Source organism: Aulonocara sp. 'chitande type north' Nkhata Bay, linkage group LG3 (genome assembly GCF_057382095.1).
Source record: "Aulonocara sp. 'chitande type north' Nkhata Bay isolate Kocher_YH1m ecotype deep benthic linkage group LG3, A_spYH_male_GT1.1, whole genome shotgun sequence".
NCBI lineage: Eukaryota > Metazoa > Chordata > Actinopteri > Cichliformes > Cichlidae > Aulonocara > Aulonocara sp. 'chitande type north' Nkhata Bay.
This window is the reverse complement of record NC_141346.1, coordinates 16,105,363-16,119,124: the sequence shown is the minus strand read 5'-3', so window position 1 is coordinate 16,119,124 and position 13,762 is coordinate 16,105,363. Positions and strand designations below refer to the sequence as shown.

The 13,762-nt window shown below is 38.6% G+C and overlaps 1 protein-coding gene across 1 annotated transcript; it reads left to right on the top strand.

The window, feature by feature from the left end:
- Window positions 1-9,657: 9,657 nt before the first annotated feature.
- Window positions 9,658-11,846, top strand: LOC147334182 (myelin-oligodendrocyte glycoprotein-like). The gene is made up of 3 exons (XM_086286794.1): window positions 9,658-10,037; window positions 10,937-11,284; window positions 11,411-11,846. The coding sequence occupies exons 1-3, from the start codon at window positions 9,965-9,967 to the stop codon at window positions 11,512-11,514; spliced, it is 525 nt and encodes a 174-aa protein (XP_086142920.1). The 5' UTR covers window positions 9,658-9,964; the 3' UTR covers window positions 11,515-11,846.
- The last annotated feature ends 1,916 nt before the right edge of the window (window positions 11,847-13,762 follow it).

Here is a 13,762-nt window from a genome sequence, read left to right as displayed (position 1 = left end):
ATACTGTCTCCTAACTTTGTGGAAGTAAATGCTGTATATGTCTGAGGGATGCTGGAATGGGGACAGTACCAGGATATGTGACCACTGTAGCCACTGTCTGTGTTTTAGCGTAAGAGTGGATTTCACTGTTGTGACAAAACACAGACAATAGCTGCAGTGAGCTTTTTACTTTGTTTTCAATTCTCTGGCCCTTTGTATGTTAGCACTTCCCCTTTCTCCATCAACACTAAAAAAACCCTCTCACTGCAACCCACACAGAACTGTAAACTCCTTAAAACCTCGATTACACTCATTAGACTCCAACATGGACGGCTGAAAACTCTATGGCAGAGCAATCCTTGAGGTCTGTTTGAAGTTTGATGATAAGGCGTTATCGGCACATTATAATACAAGTTGACTGCAGACAAGACACAGCTACAGTCAATTTATAATCATTATTTAATCCAACAGTTTATTGTTTTGTAGTAGAAAAACCCATCAATCATGAAAACATCAGCTAAAAACCCCGTTTGACTCTTTATTTCTGTTGATTTGTAGAAGAGAAAAAGAAAAAAAGCAACAGAAAAGCAAAACATCCTTTCACTGTTTTGAAGACAGGGGGATCTCACATGTTCACACATGCTGTATGTAGTTCCTGTCTGGGCCTGTTACGCAGCAACAGAAACAAAGCACAGAACCTGATTTAGTTCATGCTTTCAAGCTTTTTTATCTCCTTCACCACCGTTAGATTCAGGAAGACAAGAGTTTCATCTTCATGAAGACTCCACAAAAAGTGGTGCCGCTTGCTTTCTCGCAGATAGAAACCATTAAAAGAACAGTACAGTGTATCGAGAGAGTACAATTACTTCGTAGTGATGTGCATCTCACACTGCAGTTATTGACTCAGAAATCTAAAACTTTTACACCCCTTCTTTCTCCTTCATTCGATTTCTTTTCCAGACAAAAACAGGTGAACTCCACAGAACGGACCTGGCTGCTGTGTGGAGTGACTCACACTCAAGTTTATTCCGAAAGTCCCTTGTTTTCAGTTTTCTTTATGAATCAGTTAAATTTCCCCTCTGAGATCAGGATCAAGCACTGATCCTTTTTAAGTCCTTGAGCATTTCCTCTTTATTTATTCTTATCTTTCATCAGTTCTGCTTTCCAACCAGTTCATGTAAAAGAGTCGTGCAAGATTTTACCAGAGATAGCTCGTGTTCAAACATGAGCTCGAGACAACATCAGGACAGGAATGATGAACCCATAACATTTTACAAATCAGGACATGTGTGTGTGTAAGTGTGTGTGTGGGTGGGGGCATATTTTTCCACGTCATGTTCTCATTCAAATGAAAACAGCTGGCTGAGGGATGTGCCTGTTCTTCAAGGTTTAAGGCTCTGCCCACTGTGAGCTCCTTTTTCTAAGATTTTGAAGGCTTCATGCATTCTCCGTGGCGATCGAGGATATAACTTTTGGGAAATTAATCAAGAATTATTTTCTTTTTAATAATTTAAACCCAGCGAAATCGAAAGAGTTTGTGACATGTTTCACTGTGACTTTGGTCAAGCCTCGAATTTGATCTCACGCAGTCAAATTTGAACTCCGGTCCTGTTATTTACGGATTCACGCAGGATTTTTAAAAACAAAGATCATCAGACATGTCTGCAGGAATATGCATATTTCTTTGTTCGATTCTGCTGCTTGCTGGCGTCTTTGTGTCCGTGTGTGCAGGTGAGATAACTGTATGTAACATAAAGAAGAATAAAGAGTTTCAGAGTGGTTTACGTGTGTACAATATGATATAATACAAAGGTATTAGGTGCTTGTTAGACAGTGTATTTGTTTGAAACTGAATATGTGATATAATTGTTTAATAAATAAAGTTTGCTTTAAGCCGCCCATCATCAGGGCATGTTTCTGTGGATCTTGCAGGAAGTCAATTAAACATGTAAGCCCTAAACAATAAGAAGACAAAGGTCTGTGGAGTCTTTCCAAAATGATCTGGTGCTGATATTAAAACGTCTCTGAGAAAACCATCAGCTTCCATTTACCACGAGCTCCTTATTCAATCTAAACAGACTAGCTCTTATGTAGTACTTTTCTACCTGAGCAGTCAAATCACTTCATACATGTCTCAATCAGCAGTGCTTTATGTCACACTCCTGCTCTACCTCCTGAGCCACAGCCACTCTAATCTACAACTGTCATCAGAGTTTTAGACAATTCAAGCAGCAGGACTTTGACGTTAAACTGAGGTCAAAGTTCCCACAGATGATGAGAAGTAACTCTTTGTGCTATCAAAATCTGAGATTTTTGGCTTTTCAAACATGCCCTCTGATGTCTTGGCAATCAAGAAAAAAACACAGATGTACTTCATATCATAAAAATAAAAATAATTTGCTCAAATGTCAAAGACAGTAAGCAGCATATTAGAAGTTAATTGTTATTTTTGTGAGTCCACTGATGTGGCACACTTTGTAGTGTCCACTAAATACTTCTCAGTGGTGGTTTCTGAGGCTCCTCTTTTGACCCACAGTGTCCTCAACATCAGTAGGAAAAAGTTTTTTGAGTGTCTTGACTGATCCTCACTCACTTTGCTCTGTGTTGTTTCCTCTTTCAGAGGACAAAAGCATCACAGTTCAGTCTGGACAGAACGTCATTCTACCATGTCAAGCTCCAAATGATACGGGTTCCATCAGAGTGGTAAAGTGGACCAAACCTGACCTACAAAAGAAAATAGTACATTTGTATGTGGATCGGCGATTTGATCTCGAGGATCAGAATCCATCTTTTAAGAACCGGGTGAATCTGCGGGACAGAGAGATGAAAAATGGAGACGTGTCATTGATTCTGAAGAATGTGACGATTAATGATGCTGGAAAATACGAATGTAGTGTTATCCAGAAAAAAGACCTCAGCCCTTCCACCACTACTATAACTCTTGACCTGAGAGTTATTAATTCTAAAGGTGAGTTATGAGAGTTCAGTGTCAGTGATCAAAGCTGAATCTGCTTCCTGGTTGTTGGATTCTGTTCTGTTCTTCACTCATCACCTACCTGACACCTCACACCTGTTTCTCACCTGCAGGTCAGACATTCCTACCAGTAGGACGAAGTGTAAGTGGCTCTGCTGGACTGGTCATTGGTCTGTATCTTCCCGTTGTGCTTCTCGTTGTTGCTTTTGTTTTTTAGCTACAGAAAATTTAAAGAAATCAGTCAGTGTTCAAACCAACCTCAGTGGGTTTTTTTTTGAAAGCAAGAAAAGAAAAATGATCTGAGGACAGACGGACATTAAAGATGGGGAACATTCAGCTGCAGATTTCAAACATCTAAAATTTTAATTTCTTTCACATCTGTTGGACTGATTGTTGGTCTGACAGTTTCTGGTCTGCTTTTTCTGGCAGTTGTTTTTTTCCATCCACAGAAGATATAAACAACAACACAATCAGGGTCCATACCACCCTTCTGCTGGGAAGTAGTAGGTTGACATTTTTCCAGAGAAAGGAAGATGATAAGATGACAGACATTTTAATGCTTAACATCCAGCAGGCCATATCAAATGTTAAGTTCTTGATTTGATTTTACATCTTAAATGTTCAGTTTCTTGTGGTTCCATCTGTTGGACTGACAGTTGGTCTGTCTGTCTTCTTTTTACTTTTGAGGGGTTAAAAGAAATGAGTCAGAATCTGCACGAGCTCCCCAGAGCAGAGTAAAATGAGTTGGCTAAGTTAGTCATAAAAAGATCAACATTCTAAACCAACCACTTTGAAAACAGTTTATTTTGTTCCTGCTATACTTTTTTGTTTTACATTTCTAAATTATGATTATCTGACTGTCAAGAAGTGCACTACAATCCACTAAAGTCTCATTTTCATTGTTCCTGTTTATAAAAAGCAGGGAAAATCCATAAATATGTTTAAACATTTATGCTCCAGTACTAAAACAGTCAGTGTTCAAACCAAGCTCAGTTTTAATGAAAACAAAGATGATCTGAGGACAGACAGACTTTAAAGATGTTGAACATTCAGCTGCACATTTCAAATATCTAAAATCTTTAATGTTTTTCGCATTTCTCTCAAACATCATGTCAAGTCTGCCTGCAGCTTTATGACCTACAGTTTTCATCCACCTTCAGTATTTTAATATGTTTTGCTCACACCAAGTTAAACTGTATTACGCAGGAACATTACTCTATGTTCTGCTGTATTAGAATCAGTGAGCCGAGTTTATATTCTTTTTAAAATATCGTTTATATTTCTTTTGTGGAAAATTCACAAGTTTGACCCAAACCCATTGTACATATATGCATATTATGTTGTGTTTTTCTAATTAAATATCCAGTGTCGTGTATGTTGCAGTGTTGGAATCAGTGAGTGTTGGTTTCAGCTTCAGGTTCAGCAGCTGTTTGTGACATCTGGATGGGTTTGACTCATCATGTTCAGTCAGCATAAATACAGATGCTGACTAAACCAACTCACAGACACAAAAGCATGTCACAGTGTGTGGAAAAATCACTGTGGATTATAGAAGGTGATAATATGACAGCCACAGGACTGGCCGCGCTTTCCTTGTCGGTTTTGTGTTTTCATCTGTGTAACATAAGTAAAGTTGCATATTTGGGAACACCTCATTGGTTTTGGTGTGATTGTTGGTTTAGTTAGTTCCCTTCACACACCAATGACTTGGGCTGTGGTGTGTTAGTAAATCAAAAAATTAACTGCCTGAACAATAATGTTCACTTGGATGGGTTTCAGTGAGTGATTAGAGGGACTGCTGTCCAACTTGCCATTCTTTGTGAAGTTGATTTTCCTGATTTTTAACTGGTTTTGAAAATGGCTTCTGAATCAGTGCTGGAATGAGTATTGATTTGCTGCTATATGAGAAAAAATGAATTGAAATGAACACAAAAATAAAAAGGATAATGAAACTGAAACTTATCAGTCCCAGTCTGGTATTTCGTGAAATCTAACTTCCCTTCAGGAGCTTCTGAGAAACAGACCCCTCCATAAACTTGGATTTCAGTCATGTAAAGGCTTTTTTTTTTAAAAAAAAAATCCAGCTGCAGCTCTCACTCTGATCACAGCTGCTCCATCAGAGTTGAAGGACAAAGAAAAACTAAAACATTGTAAAATACTTTAGATGAACTTATCATATTATAGTGAGATTAATCAGAATGTACAATTAATAATCTGCACTGAGACACTTTAAGATTGTTTAAGATTTGAGTCCCAGGCTGAAATCAAATAGTCAGAATATTCCCTGCTCTGTCATTTTCTCTCTAAGTGGACGTCCATGTTGCTTTAGTGTTCTTTCATGCAGATAATATAAGCATGTATGAATATCTATAACATTAATACCAAGGTAAACAACTGCAGTCATATTTCTCATCCTGTTTATCCACTTCATCCAAACTAGCTTAGACTACTACAACCTTCACTTTAACACATTTGAGTCTTTTTATCTTTCCAAAGCCAATGTTGCAACGTGCTTCACAGAGGAAACAACTTTACACGGAGAAGGTTTTAATAAATAGAGTAACATGTGCACAGGTTTCTGTCCTGACAGCGAATGAAGAGGGGCTTTCACCCACAGTCGTGCTCGTGTGTCACTGGAAGATAATGACCTATGAACCTGTCAAATGCTGATCGTTTGACTAGTGGTCCGGATTAAGGTAAGAAAGCAACAGTGGATTCACCAGTGGAAAAGAAAAACCACAATAAAAATTTTAATAAAAAAAAAAAACATGATGAAAAACACAGACGGTGGCAGCAGTGGGGAATTTTAATTTATTTTAACACTCAGTTTCACTTCAGCTCTTTGTGTGTTTCTGTGCTCTCAGACTGTGGGCCTAATTGTGGTTCCCAGACTATTTCAAAGTTTAGTGGGACAGTATCACCAAATGGTGATTCTGACTGTTGGAGTTTTCTCTGCATTATTGTAAGGTCCTTACTTTACAATATGAAGCACTTGAGCCAAGTGTTCTGATTCTACACAATATAAATTAGTCTGAATTGAGTGATGGCCCAAAGACTGCACAAGGAAGAATGACCCACAGTCTACTACACATGCATCCCTGCAGGCAGCATCCTTCAGGTGGATTTCAAAGAAGTATAACGTCTAATTTATGGTCCACAGATGTGTAAAATGTAAATAATCTGATTCTTGTAAAGTGTGTTTCTGCTCTCTTGCAGCACTCAAAGCACTTTATGTAATATGCATCATTCACCCATTTATACAAGCAGTTTTGTCTATGCCTAAGTGCTTTCTGTCTAATATTCATAAATTCATACTCCAGTGCATGCATCAGATCCAACTTGAGGTTAATATCATGACCACAGATATTTGACATGCAGACTGGGGTTCAACCATCAATCTTCCAATCAGTAAGTGACCTGCTCTACCTCCTGAGCTACAGCCACCCCAAGTGAACATTTCTGTACTGCTGTTCCATTCGCACAGCAACTGAAGGGGTGCTATCATCCACTGCAGATAGGCTCGCATGCAGTCTTACAAAATGCTAACTGCACATCATTGAAAGTAAATACTGTATACAAAGTTGTGCCAAGGCACAGACACTGGCTGCACTGGGCTTTTTGCATTGTTTTCAACACTCTGGCTCTTCACATGTTAGCACTTTTCTCTTTTCCACACCACAGGGTGGTTGTGCCACATATTGCTGTCACTGCCTACATTGACACTAAAAAACCTCTCCCACTGCCGTCGTGTTACCTACGCTGAGCTGTAAATTCTCCTTAACGCCTCGATTGCTCTCATTATAGACTCCACCATGGACAGCTGAAAACTCTACAGCAGAGCAGTCCTCGAGATCTGTTAGAAGTTTGAAGTAGCTCCGCTTCGGTCACAGGATGTTCTTGTAATGACTGTATGAACGACTGGAGATCCTATACAAACAGCAGAAACACTTCAGATTCCTCTGCTTCTTCAATCTCGTCCAGAGCACTTTCTGCCAGCCGAATCAGAGCATGTCGGGGCTGTCCTTTAAAACCCACCACTGTTGGTTCCCTACACTTAAGACGCTGGCACACCTTTGTGAGTTTGGGTTTCCCAAGGGTCCACAATGCTGTTCTGATGTCATCTTGTAGTTGTTCCATCTTTGGAAGATGTTAATTCAACATGTTCTAGATTTTTGTCCAGAGCAGGAAACATACTCTTGGCTGGTAGCTCACCAGATCATGTTACACACTGAAGGAAGACAAGGTTCATTCAGGTGCACATTGAGCTTTGTTGCTCTCAGTAGTTCTGTGTTACTGACGGCTTCCATCACAATAACTGTCCTGCGTTACTTTTGCAGAGGATTATTTATAATCAGCCTTTAGAGAACAGAGTAAAAGACAGTAAACAATACACAACATGTACCAGCTGGTTTACCAAAACATTTCTGATAATTTTAACTTAAACCAGCAAATATTTTTCTCTGTCATATTTTTGATGGTACAACACTTTGCAAAGTCTAATGTAGGATTCTAGGACACCCATGTTGCTAGGTTCATCCACAGATAAGCTTAACTAACTCTCTTATTTGGACACATTAATGTCACATTAACAGGAATTTCACTCAAAAAATATTACTTTAAATAAGTGTTAACTTTTCATAAACCTATGCAGTGCTCGTATACTGCTTTCACCTGAAACACAGCAAAACAGCAGTTCTTTGTTACTGACGGCTTCCATTACAATAACTGTCCTGCGTTACTTTTGTAAGGCATTACTTTGCCAGTCTCTCATTTATCTGAGCCGCCACTGCCACCTACTGACCAAACTAAATATCACCCTAACACCACATCGGGTGCGAGCAAATGTGTTTTGCTCTGTGATACAAACTATTCACAGCAAAAGCAAGAAAAAAAAGTGAGGGGGGGGGGGGGCACAAACGCTGCGGGCTGAGAGTTGTTGACAGTTCAAACATTCAGGGTACCACACCAACAGGCATGTCATTCTCTAATCCAGCATGTTATTGTTTTGTAGGAGAAAAACCCATGCAGGTACAAATATCAAATAAATACCCTGTCTGACCGGACTTTGTCCTGTTGACTTATAGAACAGAAAACAAAAAGAAAAACAAACCTTCCTGTCACTCTTTGGCTAACAACAGAGCTCCAACATGTTCACACATGCTGTGTACAGGATCGGTCAGACTGATTTTGTTTGTGCTTTCAAGACTTTTTAACTCCTTCACCACCATCGAATTGAGGAAGCGAACAGTTTCATCTTCATTATGACTTTACAAAAAGTGGTGATGCATATTTGTAGAATTTAAATCGCTCCAAGAATTAGATAAACCTTTTACACATGGTTAAAAAAAAGTTTCATGTTTTTGTGTTAGGTAGTTTTAGTGTCAGCCCACTCAGTAAACACGCCACATCATCCCTGCTAACAACAACACCGCATTCACGTGCATGTTAGGCAGTATTTGACTCACTTGCTGCTGCGCTTGTCTCACAGATAGACCACATGAAAGCACTGTATGATGCACTGAAAGAGTACAGTTACTTCAGCTCTCACTGATGTTATTGACTCAAAAATGTGCGACCCTAAAACATTAATGCTCTTTCTTTCTCCTTCATTGGATTTATTCCACACAAAAAAACTGGTGAACCACAGAGCAGGCTCAAGTCATTCGGAAAGTCCCTTATTTTCACTTTTCGTTACAAAACATCAAAGTCCCCTCTGAGATCAGAATGTAGTAGCACTGATACTTGCCAAGTCTCTGAGCATTTCCTCTTTATTTATTTTTATCTTTCATCAGTTCTGCCTTCTAACCACAGCTCATGTAAGAGTTGTGTAAGTTGTCTGAGAGTCTGCTCTGAGTCTGTGTTTGTATTATATGCTGACTGAAGTTTCTAAACAAAGATAGGCCGTGTTATGTTCCAAAAACTACTTCCAAAAACATTCAGCTTTGATATTAATGAGTTTTTTGGGTTCATTGAGAACATGGTTGTTGTTCAATAATAACATTATTCCTCAAAAATACAACTTGCCTAATAATTCTGCACTCCCTGTAGGTGTTTAGGCTGTTTTGTTTATGTTTTGGATCAATTTATATCTGGCATGTGATTATGGAGTATGTTGTGTTTTCTAGTGTAGCTCTCCTGTTTGGTGGCTTTTTGGGAGCAGGTTGTTAACCAACTGGATCCATGTTTGATCTCCGGCTCCTGCAGTTTGCATATTTAAGGAAGGTAAGATGGTGAATACTGAGTTGCTTCTGATGCATCGATCTGAATTCGAGTCTGTGTGAATGTTAGAGAAAGTGCTTGTGTGATGGGGTGTAGTTCTCAGTTAGAGTAAAAAATGTGCAACATAATAAGCAGTTCATTTGACCAAAGGGTGGTACACTTTTGCTGTAAACGTACCAATTCTGTCAAAAGCAGCACATAACTGAGGGATGATTAATGTGGTAACTAAAATAAAGTGTAAGAGCAGCTCTGATGTAATGTGAGTATTTCTTAGTAAGACAGTTCAGAGATATGAGAGGAGCTGAAGGAGAATCAGTATGTGTATGTTTTCACCTTTAAACCTTGAAGCTGTATCTGAAAGGAACTTCGCTTTGGTTCGATAAGAGGGAAATTAACAAAAGTCTTTCCTGTCTTTGCACAGTTTGACATATTTTCACTTCATGTTCTCGTTTATATGAAAACAACTGCCAGAGAAATGGGCGTGTTCTGGGTATTGTCTGCCCACAGACGGTTTAACGGCTGCTCCTGTTTGTTTTCCTCAGGCTTCATATGGAGCTCGAGGGTGAAGTTTTAGATGAAAAAAAAAACAGATAAGAGGTACTTTTTTGTGATAATTCAGGCGCAGGAAAATCGAAAGCGTTTATTCAAGATGAGCGGCTGAAAGAGATACATGTTTCACACTCGCTTTGAATTTGAACTAACGCAGTCAAGTTTTAGACCCCGGTCCAGTTATCCACGGATAATATCAGCAGGCGGGATTTTAAACAAAGATCGTCGGACTACAGCGCGGACATGGCTGCAGGAACATGTGCGTGTCTTTGCTCGACTCTGCTGTTTGCTGTCGTCTTTGTGTTCGTGTCTGCAGGTGAGATTTAACTGTTGGAAACCAAACAGCCACCATAAGCAACATAAAGAAGAATAAAGAGTTTCAGAGTGGTTTGCATGTGTACAATATGGTATAATGCAATATCAACACACATAATACAGTAGTAGTTCATTGTTACGGAATGTTTTTGTTTTAAAGTGAATATGTGTTTTAATTGTTCATTAAATAAAGTTTACTTTAAACCCCCCCACTCATCATCAGGGCATGTTTCTGTGGAACCTGCAGGAAGTCAATTAAACATGTAAGCCCTAAACAATAAGAAGACAAAGGTCTGTGGAGTCTTTCCAAAATGATCTGGTGCTGATATTAAAACATCTCTGAGAAAACCATCAGCTTCCATTTAGCACGAGCTCCTTATTCAATCTAAACAGACTAGCTCATGTAGTACTTTTCTACCTGAGCAGTCAAATCACTTCATACATGTCTCAATCAGCAGTGCTTTATGTCATATTTATTCACACTCCTGCTCTACCTCCTGAGCCACAGCCACTCTAATCTACAACTGTCATCAGAGTTTTAGACAATTCAAGCAGCAGGACTTTGACGTTAAACTGAGGTCAAAGTGCCCACAGATGATGAGAATTCAAACATGCCCCCTGATGTCTTGGCAATCAAGAAAAAAAACAGATGTACTTCATATCATTAAGAAAAAATTAACTCAAGTGTCAAAGACAGTAAGCAGCATATCTGAAGTAAGTAATTCCTTTTGTGATTCCACTGAGTGGTAGTGTCCACTAGATACTTCTCAAGTGTGCTGGTTTCTGAGGCTCCTCTTTTGACCCACAGTGTCCTCAACATCAATAAGAAAAAGCTTTTTTTTTTAGTGTCTTTTCTGATCCTTACTCTCTCACTTTGCTCTGTGTTGTTTCCTCTTCCAGACCCGGAAATCGTTACAGTTTTGTCTGGACAGAACGTCATTCTACCATGTCAAGCTCTAAGAGATAAAGGTTCCCTCAGAGCTGTAGCTTGGACCAAACCTGACCTACAAAATAAAAATGTGTATCTGTATCGAGATGGGCGATTTGATCCCGCAGATCAGAATCCATCTTTTAAGAACCGGGTGGATCTGCAGGACAGACAGATGAAGGATGGAGACGTGTCTTTGATTCTGAAGGATGTGATGATTAATGATGCTGGAAAATATGAATGTAGTGTTACCCAGAAAAAAGACCTCAGCCCTTCCACCACGACCATAACTCTTGACCTGAGAGTTATTAATTCTAAAGGTGAGTTATGAGAGTTCAGTGTCAGTGATCAAAGTTGAATCTGCTTCCTGGTTGTTGGATTCTTTTTAGCTCTTCACTCATCACCTACCTGACAGCTGACACCTCACACCTGTTTCTCACCTGCAGGTCGGGCAGTCCTACCAGTAGGACGAGGTGTAAGTGGTTCTTTTGGACTGGCCGTTGGTCTGTATCTTCCTGTTGTGCTTCTTGTTGTTGCTTTTGTTTTGTAGCTACAGAAAATTTAAAGAAAACAGTCAGTGTTCAAACCAACCTCATTTTTTTTGTTAATGAAAACAAGAAAACAAAAATGATCTGAGGTCAGACGAGCGTTAAAGATGGGGAACATTCAGCTGCAGATTTCAAACATCTAAAATTTAAACGCATTTCACATTTCTCTCAAACATCTTTGTAATATCTGATTGCAGCTTTATGACCTACAGTTTGAGTCCATCTTCAGTATTTTAATATGGTTTTCTCAAACCAAGTGAAACTTTATTATATTACTGTATGTTATGCTGTATCAGAATTAGTGATTTTGCTGTAGTAGAGTTTACATTATTTGTAAAATATTATATGTGAAAAAAAAAAAAAAAAAAAAAAAAAAAAAAAAAAAAAAAAAAATATATATATATATATATATATATATATATATATATATATATATATATATATATATATATATATATATATATATATATTAGGGGTGCAACGATACTCGTATCGATATTGAACCGTTCGATACAGTGCTTTTGGTTCGGTACGAATATATATCGAACAGTACAAAATTTTTAATTTATTTTATCAACTTTCCTTCTGACGATGCTGTCTGTGTTGAGAGCTCAGTGGATCTGCGCTCGACAGTGCAGCCTAGTCGGAGTAGTCGAACGCAGATTCACTGAGCGCAGGGCAAGCTAGCAGACAGAAGTTAAGCTCTCCTTGCAACATGACAAATTGAACCTCCCCCACCCTCATTCAGATCTGGCATTTGGAACTATTTTGGTTTTCATGTGACGTATGACCCTGAAGGTAAGCGCGTCATGGACAAAAGTAAAACAGTATGTTGGATGTGCCACGCAATGCTCAATTACATGGGTGGGAGCTAGTGCGTTAGCGCAGTTAGCTTGTTAATGTGTTGACACCGTCCAGCCCCACGCATGGGGCGATCGGCTGTAACTCATTAACGGAGATTTGCCACGTTATGGCGTTAATGTCATTTTAACGAGATTAAGGCTGACAGCACTAGTGGGAACACAACGAATATGACTGCACATTTACGCCAACATCATCCTAGTGCAAAGACAAGTGGAAGCAGACAAAAACAACAAACACGCATGCTACAAACTTTACCCGAGTCATTTAGACAGCCAATAGCACATGATTCTCCTTATGGGGACCTGATATGTTTAATATGCTGCTGAGAATATAGCCCAGAAGAAGCGTATAGTATAGCTTTTAGTTTGGAAAGAGACATTTCTCTGTAATAAACTCTCTTTTCCAAAAGATGAGTGATTCCTCGATTAGATTTGTTTTTTTATTACTTTGTTGTTTCAGCAACATTAAATTTAAAAACTGTACTTCTGAGTTAAAATATATATTTATAATTTTAATAAATGACAAATTAAAAAGGCATGAACATTTTTTTTGTATCAAAAAAATATCGAACCGTGACACCAAAGTATCGAACAGAACCGAACCGTGAATTTTGTGTATCGTTGCACCCCTAATATATATACACACGAGTGTTTATACAACACAACATGTGACAGTAAGAGTTTGGAAAAATGAAAAATCACTGTGGATTATAGAAGGAGATATTATGACAGCCACAGGACTGTTGACCTTGCTTTCCTCGTCGGTTTTGTCTTTTCATCTGTAAAATGTGGGTAAAGTTGCATGTTTGGGAACACCTCATTGGTTTTGATGGGATTGTTGGTTTAGTCAGTTCCCTCCTCACACCAATGACTTAGGCTGTGTGAATATGTAAAAAATGTTATCTGTCTGGACAATAATGTTCAGCTGGATGGACTAGAGGGACTGTTGTCTATTTTTGTTGAAAACTCGTACTGTCCATGTTCCTGATTTGTAACTGGTTTTGAATATGGCTTCTGAATCCGTCCATTTCTTACAGACTGCTGAACACTTTGTTTCTGTGGTAGTTTAGGAACACTGATTGGAATCACAGATCACTTTTAGTCCAGATGATTTGGTTGATTTTGGTTTCACTTTATATTAAATAATCCCTAATCTGCATTACGGTTGTTGTTCTGTTTTGTTTTTGTTTCATGTTTTTACATTTTATATACTTTTGGGTCAAGTAGTAGGCATACACTGATTGTCGGTGTAGAATATTAAATCATGCTGCGTGTTATAGGGAAGTAATTTGGTATTTTGCCTTTTTTGGTGTTGGGTAAAATCAGCAATCTTTTTGTTTGTTTGTTTGTTTGCTTCATTTTTATTTTGATTACCTGATTGGTCTTT

Excerpts from the sequence above, each read along its gene's own strand:
- LOC147334182 (XM_086286794.1), top strand. The coding sequence starts at position 9,965 with ATGGCTGCAGGAACATGTGCGTGTCTTTGCTCGACTCTGCTGTTTGCT. Across the intron at positions 10,038-10,936 it reads CTTTGTGTTCGTGTCTGCAG|ACCCGGAAATCGTTACAGTT; the intron begins GTGAGATTTAAC and ends TTCCTCTTCCAG. Across the intron at positions 11,285-11,410 it reads GAGAGTTATTAATTCTAAAG|GTCGGGCAGTCCTACCAGTA; the intron begins GTGAGTTATGAG and ends TCTCACCTGCAG.